Genomic DNA, 15,127 nt, shown 5'->3' with positions numbered 1-15,127 from the left:
CATGCAAATGCGTCTGCAAAGCGTTAGGCGAAGGTTAGGCCCGCGCAACCCATTTTACTGTATAGAGCGCCTATACAGTATCCTGGGTGCGCGGGCCTAACGCTTCACGGCCACGCTGGTATCTGTCATTTCAAATGTCATTTCAAATGACATTTCAAATGACATTTCAAATGACAGGTACCAGGAAGTGGACAGTTATGTTCTCCGATGCTCGGCAAACTTTCCCCCAGCCCCCGCTCACCTGCCCTGGCCGCGTCCGGTCTCCGGTGCAGCCCCAGTCCTGTCCCCTCCTCCCGAAGCAAAAAAAACAAAACCGAAAAAGTAGCAAGAGAGCGAGGGGAGAGACGGGCAATCCTAGGCTCGGGCCTGCTAGTCCCTTCTCCTCTCCTCCCGAAGCAGGGCGCGAAAAGCAGCCTTGCTCCGGGAGGGGGGGGGGCAGTTTAAAGCGACGAAGCGACTTACTTTTGCAGCCCCCCCCCCCCCCTCCGGACAACGGCGACGACCGCGGCTCCAGCCTCCAGCTGTCAGACAGACGCATCGCACATGGGAAAGCGGCCCCTATGCGTGCAATTGGCTGCTCAAGACGTGACGTCACGACGTTTGGCGTCACGGCATGTGACGTCTGTCTGACAGCTGGAGGCAGGAGCCGCGGTCGTCGCCGATGTCCGGAGTGGGGGGGGCTGCGGCGCAAGGAGAGAAGACGCAACTTACTCCAGCCAGCCCCACTTCGGCAGCTCCCCTTCGGCAGCCCCCCTACGGCGGAGACGGCAGTGTAAAGCAAGACGGACCTTCGGCGGAGACGGCACTGTAAAGCGAGACAGACCGCGACGCAAGGAGAGGAGGAGAGAGAAGACGCAACTTACTCCAGCCAGCCCTCCTCCGGACAGCGGCTCCTCTGCCTCTCAGCTGCCGGCGAAGATAGACGCCCGAACGGGTAGGCCCCTCGTGCAATTTGACCTCAAGGCGTGACATCGCATGCTGTGATGCCAAATGTCGTGACGTCACGCCTTGAGGTCAAATTGCACGAGGGGCCTACCCATTCGGGCGTCTATCTTCGCCAGCAGCTGGGAGGCAGAGGAGCCGCTGTCCGGAGGAGGGCTGGCTGGCTGGCTGGAGTAAGTTGCGTCTTCTCTTTCCTCCTCTCCTTGTGCCGCGGTCTGTCTCGCTTTACAGTGCCGTCTCCGCCGAAGGTCCGCCGTGGTCCGTCTCGCTTTACACTGCCGTCTCCGCCGAAGGGGGGCTGCCGAAGGGGAGCTTCCAAAGTGGGGCCGCATTGGATTTTTTTTTCGCTTTTTTTTTGCTTCGGGAGGAGGGAGAGGACTGGGGCTACCCCGGAGACCGGCACCCATGGACGCGGCCAGGGCAGGTGAGCGGGGGCTGGGGGAAAGTTTGCCGCTTACCCTTACTGCTGCCTCTAATGCAGGGGTAGGCGGTAAACTAACAGGTTAAACGCGCGGCAAATCGGCAGGGGAAAAAAGCAATAGTCGGAGCGCACGTCACAGTATCGGAGGGAATAGTTAATTCGTTCATTTACATATCATTTACATGCTGCGTGCGGGAAAGGTTACGGGTCGGTTTCAAGAAGCGCTAAGGACGCGTGAAACTGGAGACTGTATCGCAGGATCGCCTTACGCGTCCCAATTGTGCGCCCACAGCGAGTTAATCTCCAACCGCACTTTACAGTATCGAGCTGTTAGATTGTAAGCCCTCTGGGGATAGGGAAATACCTACAGCACTTTGAAGCGCTGTGAAAAGTAGAATATAAATGAATTAAATAAAATGAATATAAATGAATTAAATAAAAGGGGAGGCTGAATTCAGGGATGGGTGAGAATAGAAAAAGCATAAAAACAGGAAGGATTTTGTCTGATACAGGGATCAGTAAGGAATGCTCTTTGCAAGGAACAAAGATTATGGGAGGAAAATAGTGGCAGATTGGGGGAGTGGAGATATGAATGCATATGCAATCAAGTACAAGAACTTTGAAAAACTAGTGCAGAGTGGCAAGACGAGGTGAGTATAGAGAAGTCTGGCAGAAGAATTTTGAAAAACATATAATGGATAAAGGGAACAATCAGGAACACTGACATATAGGCTACTACAGTAACTGAGGAAACAGAGAGCTGGAAAAAAAATTCAGATTTATTAAGCTTTTCTCTCAAACTCAAAATGGGTAAACTCAGGATATCTGACCCTTAAATAAACTGCTAGTCGTAATGAGTATTTGACTTATTGTGCAGTTGCTTTGTTTTCCATTGAGGATTCATACTGAAATAATCAAACTCATTTACTTCATATTGAGTTAAAAGTTTGGTGCCTAGGGTCTGATTTATAAAGACTTGTCCAATCCTGTTCATGCATGCATTTAGATAGAACTCTACCTAGCTTTTTCATGGGTGTGTAATATATTCATAGCAGTTAAAACCAAAATTCTTGCTTTTAGTTAAACATGATAAAATGCTATTTGTCAACTGTTGACCGACTTATAATATGGTCATAAAGTGTTTGATCTTGTATTATATATTTTTTTAATAACCAGTTTTATTTTTTTTAAGGTTACGAGACACATTTGTCAGAAAATCAGAGGAAAACAACATGATGCAAAAGTAACCCTTTCCCTAGGAAATACAATTTGGATTGACCCAATGGTATGCAAATGGTTTTCCTTATGTATACTTGTAGGGATTGTTTCCTTTATACCACTGAGTCAAATATTAGTAGGGACCAATTTAATGCATAATGAAATAACAGTAGCAACAAGCACATCATTGGTGGCATATAGGATAAGTCTTTTTACTTGTACATGCTTAACTACTGTGATTGGTATCAGAATGCCTACTTTGGAGACTGTGACAGAGAGCAATTTAAAGCAGAGGAGAGTTGAGCTTGCCCAAAAAGGGAGAAATGTTTAAAGGGATCTTGCATGTCAACTGGTTTTTACTCCTGTCAACAAAATCCTATGAAAATTGCCTTTATTGAGGAAAGAGTTGGCACTGGGGCCATCCCAGCAAAGTATGTGCTGGGAGGTTTTTGTGTTTTTGTTTTTAACTCCCCACATGTACTTCCTGGTGGGGAGTTTGTATGTGCAAACTCTGCTAGAACCTTTGAGGAAGGGAGTTTCTCTTTGAAAACGAGCCTGCAAAATCCCCGCAGTATCTGAAAATTAGCCTCTTAAATAGTATTGTAAACCTAATTTTGAAATGTTTTTTATGGGAGCAAACGACAGAAAGGTATTTTGTGTTTGTGGATTGTGTGACCTTTCACATTTTGTACAAAGAAACTTTTCAAATATAGGGTTCTAGAATGTAGAGCTCTACTATGCTCATTGTAGAGCACCATGGCACCAACTATTAACCATTAACGATGCCTTTCATCAGTGGTCTGAGCACTCCATCATGACTGTTCAGGCACAGCAGTTGTCCAGCTTCTCATGCTTTGGTGGTTCATAATGTCTTCAGAACTAAAGTACTCTTATGTTTCAAGAGTATTTTAGCGACTTAAAATTATTTCTGTATCTAGAGTACTTTGTAAAAACTGATAACTGTGGGGCAACTCATTAATTCAGTTGTACTTAAAATCCACTCATTAAAACTGACACCTGTACATGAAGCAGTAGGGAACTAGTATGATGGAACTACCAAGGGCACAGTGTGCTACCAGCTGCTTGCCCTTGCTCAACATGCTTTCAGCAGTTGGAGAGTAATGTCGGGCCAACCGTGGGCCATCTTGCGACCAGCTGCACCTATCCGCACCTTCACAGCAGGACATTATTATCTGCTCCCCCTTAGGCAAGCATGTTCGCTCCTCTGCCTCCCTTTTTGGCACCATGGCAGGAGTTGGGCTGTGGCGCTGGAAGATGACATCATGGCCAGAGGGCCATTTAAACTCTACCATTTCGCATCTCTGATGCCTTCACAATGGGTCCTCTGCTTACTCCAATGCATCTGCATTCTAAGTTCCAGCCTCCCTCTGTTTCTGACTTCTGTCTCCTGGTGTTTGTGCCTTCCTCCTAATTCCTGTGTTCCTCTCTGGTTCCTGGCATTTTACTGTAATCCAGATCTTGTCTCTTGTCAGTTCCCATATTGTGTTGATCCCTCTCTGTATCTTGGTATCCTGATCATGGACCCGAAACCACAACTACTCTTGCTGTCAGCCTGCCTCGAACCTGTACCAAATCTCGAATACTCTTGATCTCAGCCTGCCAAGACCCCAGATTGAATCTCAACTTCCATTCTACAACTAAGTCCTGCTGGCCTCCAGATCCTGCAGGCTCAACCCAAGGGGGAAGTGGTTGGTCAGGCAGAAGACCAAGGACAGCAACGAGTCAGCCAAGGACTCACTTCTGCTCATTGTGATGTAGAGTAATAGCCTAGCGGTTAGAGCAGCAGGCTAGGAATCAGGGAAACTAGGGTTCAAATCCTACTGGCATTCCTTGTTACCTTGGGCAGTTCACTTAGATTATAAACCCTCTGGGGATAGGGAAATACCTATATTATCTTAATGTAATCTGCTTTGAAATGCTGAAAAGCAGACTATAAATTAAATATTCACCCAGAAAGGAACTCAGTCCCATTGGGGTGTGCTCCTTCATTACTCAGCCACATCAGACTTTTTTGAATAGTGTGAGTCACTTGTGCATAGCTTAAAAGGAACCAAAAAGCTAATGGAGCATTGGTGCTTCAATCAGAAAATGATTTCATTGCCCCAAGCCCTCTGTATACAGCATATGAATCATGATTTTCTGATTCCACAGTCAGCACCTGCATTGTGTTCCAAGCAGCACAGCAGTGATTAATTTAGGAGGTTTTCAGTGATGACTAGCTTTCATATATTTTTGTGAAGGGTGGCAAGTGTGTGAGCCGTTTGTGCTGCGGCGTAGTTGATGCAGCCTTGAGGGCAAATTCATGAGGCCTATGCCGGCAGCTGGTGAATGTGCCTTGTAGCAGGAAAGTCTGGAGCTTCACCTTTATCAGCCAGCTCCCCTGCAGGTTGAGCCCTTGGGTGCTGGCAGACCTTAGTCAAGTCCCTAGAGCAGTGAAGATAACTAAAGTCCAAAGGCACATAGAGGTCAGGGCAGGCAGCAAGCATGAGTGGTCAGGTCCAAGAAAGAAGTCAAGATCCGAAGTGTCAAGCCAAGGGAAGATGAAGACACACTGAAGACACTGGACAAGACGCGTTGGACAAGGTGGGCTGGAGGAAGCAAGGCTGGAAGACTAGTCAAAGGAATCAGAAACCAACATGCAGGAGCAACATGCACTACTTCAGGAGTAGAAGACCCGTTGCTGAGTTGAGGAACTGTGCAGGGCCTTAGCTTATATAGGCCAGGAGGCTGACATCACCTGAGGCACTGCTCAGGGTTTCTTGCCACATCGCACATACCTATGGGAAGGCATTGGCCTGGCTAGGTTGGCGGCATCAGCGATGGTCTATGGCATTCGGTGACAGCGGAATGCCGCCACAACAGGAGGGCTCTGGCATCATCGGGCAGCAGCAGGGGGTGAGTGCGGAAGGTCACGGGACCATCCTGTGAGCTGTCAATCGTCACAATTGTGTTTCACAGACCAGGCTTAATTTGACTTGAGAGAACCTATATATGTAGATTCATGGAGTACTTCACTTTACTCATGAGCAGTATTTCTGTGAGCTGCTGCATTTGTTTTATATAGTGTTTCACCTTGTTTGTGAAATCTAATTCTTCCACTTCATTCAACCAGAGCAGTCCAGACACTTGAGTTTATGTTCTCCTGCCAGCAGATGGAGAACAGGTTTGCTAATGGGTTATCTCTTATAGGTTCCCAATATTCTCTGTCTCCAGCATATAGTAGGGAAGAGATCTGAAGCTTGGTTTAGGCCAGGTGAAAGAGAAATTTTAGCACTGGAGTGGACAGTTTCTGGGATGACAGTCTGTGGCCTGATCCATCTCCAGTAGAGTAAAGCCTTGGAGCATGGGGCTTGCAGGAATTTTGGATCAGGGGTCTAGCTGTGGACAGGGCTTTTCTGGACTATGAGAACTGTTTATCCTTTTTATTCTGTCATTTCTTCCTTGGAATTCCATCAGGGTTTCTTGTGCGGGCATCTTTCCCCAGAACCACCTTCCCATCTCCTTCTTTTTTGGCTGGTACTGCAAAAAAAAAAAAAAGAAAGAAAGAAAGCAGGGACCAATTTGTTGTGCAGGCTGCTGCATGGGAGCAGATGCTGGGAGCTGAATAGGCTGCACTGAAGCCTGCAGGCATTTTGGAATAAGTTCAGCTCCAAGAGTGGAGAGGGGTGGTCATGGCAGCCCTGTCAGAATACAAAGGAAGACCTCTACCCCAGTGGGAGCATGGCCTTCGAACTCACAAGATTAAAAGATCAAATCCTTGCTCTAGGCAGGCCTTTAACATTGCCAGATTGGTGTTGCAGACCTGTGGTTGTCTCAGCCTTTCCAAAAGGGTTCCTTGGAGAATTCTGGTGTGGCGTTGGAAGAGGCAGCTCAGTTGAAACCAGGGGTGGCTTTCTTGGCTGATGCATCATGTGATCTGGTCAGTGTGTCAGCACAGGTATTGGCTTCAGTGGTGGTAGCCTTGTGCTTGCTTTGGTTGAGAAACTGAGTGGCAGATTCAGATTCCAAGACAAGATTGACTATGCTTCTTTTCATGGGGAGACTACTTTTTGGAGAGGATCTTGAGAAGCTGATAAAGGAGTTGGGAGAGTTAAAGGCACCCTGGCCTCCTGAGGACCAGCCCAGGGGAGCATCTCAGGGAGTTCCACCTAGAAAGTCATTTTTGCAAGACTAGGTGTTATAAGAACATAAGAACATGCCATACTGGGTCAGACCAAGGGTCCATCAAGCCCAGCATCCTGTTTCCAACAGTGGCCAATCCAGGCCATAAGAACCTGGCAAGTACCCAAAAACTAAGCCTATTCCATGTTACTGTTGCTAGTAATAGCAGTGGCTATTTTCTAAGTCAACTTAATTAATAGCAAGTAATGGACTTGTCCTCCAAGAACTTATCCAATCCTTTTTTAAACACACTAACCACAACCTCTGGCAACAAATTCCAGAGTTTAATTGTGCGTTGAATGAAAAATAACTTTCTCCAATTAGTTTTAAATGTGCCCCATGCTAACTTCATGGCGTGCCCCCTAGTCTTTCTATTATCTGAAAGAGTAAATAACTGATTCACATTAACCTGTTCTAGACCTCTCATGATCTTCAAGACCTCTATCATATCCCCCCTCAGCCGTCTCTTCTCCAAGCTGAAAAGTCCTAACCTCTTTAGTCTTTCCTCATAGGGGAGCTGTTCCATTCCCCTTATTTTGGTAGCCCTTCTCTATACCTTCTCCATCGCAATTATATCTTTTTTAAGATGCAGCGACCAGAATTGTACACTGTATTCAAGGTGCGGTCTCACCATGGAGCGATACAGAGGCATTATGACACTTTCCGTTTTATTCACCATTCCCTTTCTAATAATTCCCAGCATTCTGTTTGCTTTTTTGACTGCCGCAGCACACTGAACTGACTATTTCAATGTGTTATCCACTATGACGCCTAGATCTTTTTCTTGGGTTGTAGCACCTAATATGGAACCTAACATTGTGTAACTATAGCATGGGTTATTTTTCCCTATATGCATCACCTTGCACTTATGCACATTAAATTTCATCTGCCATTTGGATGCCCAATTTTCCAGTCTCAGAAGGTCTTCCTGCAATTTATCACAATCTGCTTGTGATTTAACTACTCTGAACAATTTTGTATCATCTGCAAATTTGATTATCTCGCTCGTCGTATTTCTTTTCAGATCATTTATAAATATATTGAAAAGTAAGGTTCCCAATACAGATCCCTGAGGCACTCCACTGCCCATTCCCTTCCTCTGAGAAAATTGTCCATTTAATCCTACTCTCTGTTTCCTGTCTTTTAGCCAGTTTGCAATCCACGAAAGGACATCGCCACCTATCCCATGACAATTTACTTTTCCTAGAAGCTTCTCATGAGGAACTTTGTCAAACGCCTTTTGAAAATCCAAGTATACTACATCTATCAGTTCAACTTTATCCACATGTTTATTAACTCCTTCAAAAAAGTGAAGCAGATTTGTGAGGCAAGACTTGCCTTGGGTAAAGCCATGCTGACTTTGTTCCATTAAACCATGTCTTTGTATATGTTCTGTGATTTTGATGTTTAGAACACTTTCCACTATTTTTCCTGGCACTGAAGTCAGGCTAACTGGTCTGTAGTTTCCCGGATTGCCCCCGGAGCCCTTTTTAAATATTGGGGTTACATTAGCTATCCTCCAGTCTTCAGGTACAATGGATGATTTTAATGATAGGTTACACATTTTTACTAACAAGTCTGAAATTTCATTTTTTAGTTCCTTCAGAACTCTGGGGTGTATACCATCCGGTCCAGGTGATTTACTACTCTTCAGTTTGTCAATCAGGTCTACCACATTTTCTAGGTTCACCGTGATTTCATTCAGTCCATCTGAATCATTACCCATGAAAACCTTCTCCAGTATGGGTACCTCCCCAACATCCTCTTCAGTAAACACCGAAGCAAAGAAATCATTTAATCTTTCCGCGATGGCCTTATCTTCTCTAAGTGCCCCTTTAACCCCTCAATCATCTAACAGTCCAACTGACTCCCTCACAGGCTTCCTGCTTCGGATATATTTAAGAAAGTTTTTACTGTGAATTTTTGCCTCTACAGCCTACTTCTTTTCAAATTCTCTCTTAGCCGGTCTTATCAATGTCTTACATTTAACTTGCCAACGTTTATGCATTATCCTATTTTCTTCTGTTGGATCCTTCTTCCAATTTTTGAATGAAGATCTTTTGGCTAAAATAGCTTCTTTCACCTCCCCTTTTAACCATGCCGGTAATTGTTTTGCTTCCTTCCACCTTTCTTAATGTGTGGAATACATCTGGACTGGACTGCTACAATGGTATTTTTTAACAATGACCACGCCTCTTGCACACTTTTTACTTTTGTAGCTGCTCCTTTCAGTTTTTTTTCTAACTATTTTTCTCATTTTATCAAAGTTTCCCTTTTGAAAGTTTAGCACGAGAGCCGTGGATTTTGCATACTGTTCCTCGTCAGTCATTAAATCAAATTTGATCATATTATGATCACTATTGCCAAGCGGCCCCACCACCATTACCTCTCTCACCAAATCCTGTGCTCCACTGAGAATTAAATCTAAAATTGCTCCCTCTCTTGTCTGTTCCTGAACCAATTGCTCCATAAAGCTATCATTTATTCCATCCAGGAACGTTATCTCTCTAGCGTGTCCCGATAATACATTTACCCAGTCAATATTGGGGTAATTGAAGTCTCCCATTATTACCGCACTACCAATTTGGTTAGCTTCCCTAATTTCTCTTAGCATTTCACTGTCTGTCTCACCATCTTGACTAGGTGGACGGTGGTATACTCCTATCACTATAGTCTTCCCCGACATACAAGGAATTTCTACCCATAAAGATTCAATTTTGCATTTAGTCTCATGCAGGATGTTTATCCTGTTGGACTCTATGCCATCCCGGACATAAAGCGCCACACGGCATCCCGGGTGCTCCTCTTTGTCATTGCGATATAATTTGTACCCCGGTATAGCACTGTCCCATTGGTTGTCCTCCTTCCACCATGTCTCTGAGATGCCAATTAAGTCAGTCATCATTCACTGCTATATATTCTAATTCTCCCATCTTACTTCTTAGACTTCTGGCATTAGCATACAAATTTCAAAGTTTGTTTTTTGTTTGTATTTTCATTCTGCTTTTTAATTGATAGGGGTAAGTTAGAATTTTTTTAGCTCAGGTGAGATTTTAGTTACAGGCACTTGGACTACTTTTCTAATTATTGGAACCTCACTGTCGGGATGCCCTAATTCTAATGCATCATTAGTATCCTTTGAAGATACCTCTCTCCAAACCATGCGCTGCTGAGCGACTGTCGGCTTTCCCCTTTGTTCTAGTTTAAAAGCTGCTCTATCTCCTTTTTAAAGGTTAATGCCAGCAGTCTGGTTCCACCCTGGTTAAGGTGGAGCCCATCCCTTCGGAAGAGGCTCCCCTTTCCACAAAAGGTTCCCCAGTTCCTAACAAAACTGAATCCCTCTTCCTTGCACCATCGTCTCATCCACGCATTGAGACACCGGAGCTCTGCCTGCCTCTGGTGACCTGCACGTGGAACAGGGAGCATTTCAGAGAATGCTACCCTGGAGGTTCTGGATTTAAGCTTTCTACCTAAGAGCCTAAATTTGGCTTCCAGAACCTCCCTCCCACATTTTCCTATGTCGTTGGTGCCCACATGTACCACGACAGCCGGCTCCTCCCCAGCACTGTCTAAAATCCTATCTAGGTCACGCGTGAGTTCCGCCACCTTCGCACCAGGTAGGCATGTTACCAGGCGATCCTCACGCCCACCAGCCACCCAGCTATCTGCATTCCTAATAATCGAATCACCAACTATAACGGCTGACCTAACCCTTCCCTCCTGGGCAGTAGGCCTTGGGGAGATATCCTCAGTGCGAAAGGATAATGCATCATCTGGAGAGCAGGTCCTTGCTACAGGATCCTTTCCTGCTGCACCTGGTTGATCCTCTCCAATCATGAGACCACCTTCCTCCAAGGCAGCACCAGGGCTGCCAGTCTGAAGTTGGGACTTGGCTACTATGTCCCTGAAGGTCTCATCTATATACCTTTCTGTCTGCCTTAGCTCCTCCAGGTCTGCCACTCTAGCCTCCAGAGATCGGACTTGTTCTCTGAGAGCCAGGAGCTCTTTGCATCGCATGCACATGTACAACTTCTCACCGGCGGGTAAAAAATCATACATGTGACACTCGATGCAAAAGACTGGGAAGCCCCCCTCTTGCTGCTGGGCTGCTGCCTTCATCTCTATTTTGTTCAGTTCCTAGTTAAGTTTTAGGTTGCTATGGAAGTGGAAATGTGTCTAATTAACTTCCTTTAAATGTATTAGTGAATTCACTATATGTCTGGTAGTGGCCTACAAGGGACTGATCAAACTCTTAATAAAGTTTTTTTTTTTTTTTTTTACAGTGGCACCTGCCTATAAATTAAAGGATGAGCTAGGGGTGGGAGGGTTGGGAAATCCAAACAGTCTAACTTCAGTTAGTCAGTCAGAGTGACTCACTGCTCTCTTGATTATCAAATGTTGGTACCTAATCAAACCAAATCACACTACCTCAACACCTTTCCAAGGTGAGTAACTGAACTGAACTTTTCAACCTTTTTACTTAAGTGTACACTGCTCCTAGCTTATTTCTAGCTTCTGGCTACTTTTTTTTTTTAATTCTTTATTTGTCTTTTTCATATTTTACAAAGAAAACAATTTTATATAGGTAGAATTATCACAATTGGATATAACAGAAACCTCTATTGTGACCATAATATTAATCCATAAAGAATAGTTATTAACTATATCCAAACTATACCTCCTTAACAAAAGGACACTTTTGAAAAAAAATAGAGGAAATAAAAATATTTACCATTCTACCTTTTAACAACTTAAATATTACACTTGAAGTAAATAAAAGATTAAGGCAAGGGAAAACTAAGTGAGAGAGTTACAGGAATCTGTTACATAATTTGGCATTAACATAGGTTACATACCGGAGCTATTACATTTAGTTACCTTGTCCTTCCTATTTAGAGGGTTTAGAGAAGGGATTAGCTCCAAACTCCCTCAAAGTACAGGTCATTTTATGGGCAGACTGTTGGTGTCTCAATCAGACATATCTTGTTTCCTAAGGGGAGTCGAGCATATTTATTCACTCAAGAGGATTAAAGTCCCTTCCTGGGATTTGAATTTGGTTTTAAAATTCTTGTGTGATCTGCTGTTTGGTGATCTGTTCAGTCAAGAGGATTTCAGTGTTATAGTCATTCTTGAGGTTCTTAAAGAAGCTGTGTCTATTTGCATGGTTCCTTCTTTTTTTGCCTAAAATGGTATCACCTTTTCATCTGAACCAGTTGATGTTTTCCTTTAAAAGAGAGTTGTGTTGAGAAGACTATGATCACTTTTATCGCAGGACATGTCTAGAATCCTTCTTCAGTATTTGAAGATAACCAATCTTTTAGGAGGTCGGATCATCTGTTTGTACTGTTCAGTGGATCCAGATGCTTCAACAGCATCTATAGCTAGTTGGATTAAGACCATAGGGTGAGCTTATAAAGCCAAGGAGTGGCCACTTTCCAAAAGAGTGTGTTCATACTGCACCAGAGCATGGGCTTCATATTGGGCAGAGCTCTGCTTGGTGGTCCTGGTGGATAGTTGTAGTGTGGCTGTATGGGCCTCTTCAAATTATCCTTGAAGCATTATCATCTTGACATTCAGACCAGGGAAGAGATGACTTTATGCTTGGGCATCTTGACAGCAGTATTGGGAGTGTCCCCACCTAGATGAGGGTTAGTTTGGGTACATCTCATGCATCTGGACTGGTGGCTGAATGAAGAGGAAGGAGATATATATAGTCTTATCTGCTTATTTCCTTTCCTTGAGTCCAGCCAGACTAGTCCAGGACCATCCTGGGCTGCCAAAGGTGCTCATGGATTCAGATAATTCAGAGTTGCTCTCTATCTGTTGGCCATTGTTGGCCTTTTTTTTCCTCTTGTTTTTCTTCCTGTTGAAGAAAGAGTGGTCATTTTTATTCTCCCTTGGAAGCCTCCTGCTTTATTTCTTTGCTTGTTACATCAAAGACTGGCAGGCTGAAGTCAGCATGAGAACCCTATAAGGGGTGACATCAAACCTGTTGTTCTGTCTCCACTTGGTGGTAGGCGAGCATAAACTGTGTGTCTGAACTGGTCTGGCTGGACTCAAGGAAAGAAAATCCAGCAAGTAAGACTAAACTTCTTTCTATCACAAGAATTCAAGCAGATGCCACGTCATGATGACTTGGGACAATATTATTTTTTTAGCACTTAGTAGCTACTTCTACTGACATGAATGTTCAAGGCATGAACACTTCAGAGCCTTTTAAATCCTTTATTTTTTCAGTATTAAAACAGTTCACTGTATGTTGTACTGTTTGTCAGCAGTTTTCTTTTGGCATCTATTTGATTTAGGTATTCTGTGCTGCTATTTTCCTGTAATGAGTAACTTAAGTCAGAAAATGTTTAGCCATTTGACATTCTCTATGGGTGTGTTTAACCTCTAGAACATGGGCTTTAATCGTATTTAGGAACTCTTCTGCCATGCTTAGGCATGTCAAGGCACTTTGTCTTTTAGAGTTATGAGCTGATATACAAGCTAATTATGGGGTCAGTGTATATTTCAAAAGTAATCATTAACTTGTAGTGAATACTGACAAACTGCTGATTCAAAGTGGCCAGTTTGTCTACAGCGTCTTAATAATGCTGAGTGTCATGAATCAGCGGCAGTACAGATATTAGAGAGAGCTGGGTTAGCAAGGGATGGTATTAAATCATTGAACCGGTCAATATCAATATGACTTCTCTTGAGAAAGACTTGGGGTATTATTTTGAGAAGTATTTGAACTTACCATATAGCTGCATGTAAAAGAAAGTAACCAGTGGTCATACCATGGGATTGTTTTAATAATCTGAGAAGGTGGATTAAAAATGATTGTGCATGGATTGATAAAAATGAGGTCATATATGGCCATGCTTTGAGTAGGCTCAGTAACAATTTAATACCATCCCAGTCCTTGCATTGCATCAAGAAATTCTTTACATTGAGTATGTAATAGTGATTCATCTACATGTAGATTAAAATCACCAAGAACAACTGTAATACTGAATAATAACTCAATTATAGGAGAATAATTAAAAATTTCCTAGCGTGTAGCAGATGGACTCAGAACAAGTGGGTATAGTGTGCTCGTGCTAGCAGTTGGAGACGGATCTGACGTCAGCACGGGTACATATACCCCCACAGGAAGTGAAGCAACTCAGTAATTTCCATCTCCAAAGCAGTTTGGAGCGCCTGCACGCTCGCTGAGCGTGTTCTCCAATACTACTTTCTACTTTCCAAATTTCTCAGAAGACGAGCCCCGCACTCCTGCGGTGATACCCTCGGGTCCCTCCCCCGGTTGAGTTTCCCGAGGTGGTTTCCGCGACCCCTCTGAGGTCTACGCCTCGGTCTGGTGGCCGAACCGCGGCAGGGATCTAGCCTCTGAGCGAGAAGGGCTCGGGCCTGGCTGAGAGGCGCCTCGGTCCCGGCGAGGACTTAGCCCCGAGCGAGACGAGTTCGGTGGCTTAGAGGCAGCGGGTGCACTTCCTCAAGCGTGGCGGTGAAGGTATTTCCCCTCTCCCCCCCGCACCCGGAGACCGCCCGGGTTACAGCCGGGAAGCGCCGAGGATCAGGTAAGGCGTACATCTCTTACTTTTGGTCTCCGAGGTAGAGGATCGGCGGCTTTGCCTGCATGCGGCACGCCGTGGAGGTCGCCATTTTGTCTGCCTTGTTCAGGTATTGAGCGCCCATGGATAGGCGCTCTCGGATAGGCGCACAACGCAGCATAGATTGCTAAGCGTATATTACTGAGCGCATATTGTATATTATTGAGCGCATATTGCTGAAACGCATATTATTGAGCGCATATTGTTATTAGTGAGTGCATCTTGCTGAACACATATTATTGAGTGCATATTGTTTATTATTGAGCGCATATTGCTGAACGCATATTATTGAGCGCATATTGTTTATTATTGAGCGCATATTGCTGAACGCATATTATTGAGCGCATATTGCTGAAGGCATATTATTGAGCGCTTATTATTTAGCGCATATTGCTGAACGCATATTATTGAGCGCATATTATTATTGGGCTCATATTATTATTGAACGCATATCGCTGACAGCATAAGCGCCGGTGCCCTGCATTCGCAAGACGCGATGGAACACCTAAACACCCCGGCGTCTCCAGAGGTGGCACCTCCTGATTCCGACGTGAAAGCTCTTGGCCTGTGCTCAGCGTGCCAGCTTAGAGCCACGCAGAGCGAGGAGCCAGACTCCCTTTGTGCCCAATGTGAGGAAGCCATGGGAGCTTCGGGCCAGGACCAGTCTCAACCGAGGTTTACCGACAGTTCCCCAGGGGCCACCCCGGATCTAGTGGGCCGTCTCGAACAGCCAGGAATCCCGGGGGACCTGGTACCCCGATGGCTG

At 44.7% G+C, this 15,127-nt stretch overlaps 1 protein-coding gene across 6 annotated transcripts in view; it reads left to right on the top strand.

The window, feature by feature from the left end:
* Positions 1-15,127, top strand: part of TDRD12 (tudor domain containing 12) — a 387,684-nt gene that overhangs the window by 329,368 nt on the left and 43,189 nt on the right. For all 6 annotated transcript variants that reach the window (XM_029608411.1, XM_029608406.1, XM_029608409.1 and 3 more), the window contains one exon: positions 2,556-2,648. In XM_029608411.1, the coding sequence (XP_029464271.1) occupies positions 2,556-2,648 (93 nt within the window). The remainder of the gene's footprint in view (positions 1-2,555; positions 2,649-15,127) is intronic.

This window comes from Rhinatrema bivittatum, chromosome 7 (assembly GCF_901001135.1).
Source record: "Rhinatrema bivittatum chromosome 7, aRhiBiv1.1, whole genome shotgun sequence".
NCBI lineage: Eukaryota > Metazoa > Chordata > Amphibia > Gymnophiona > Rhinatrematidae > Rhinatrema > Rhinatrema bivittatum.
The sequence above is the reverse complement of the archived record's forward strand: the minus strand, read 5'-3'. Positions and strand labels throughout refer to the sequence as shown.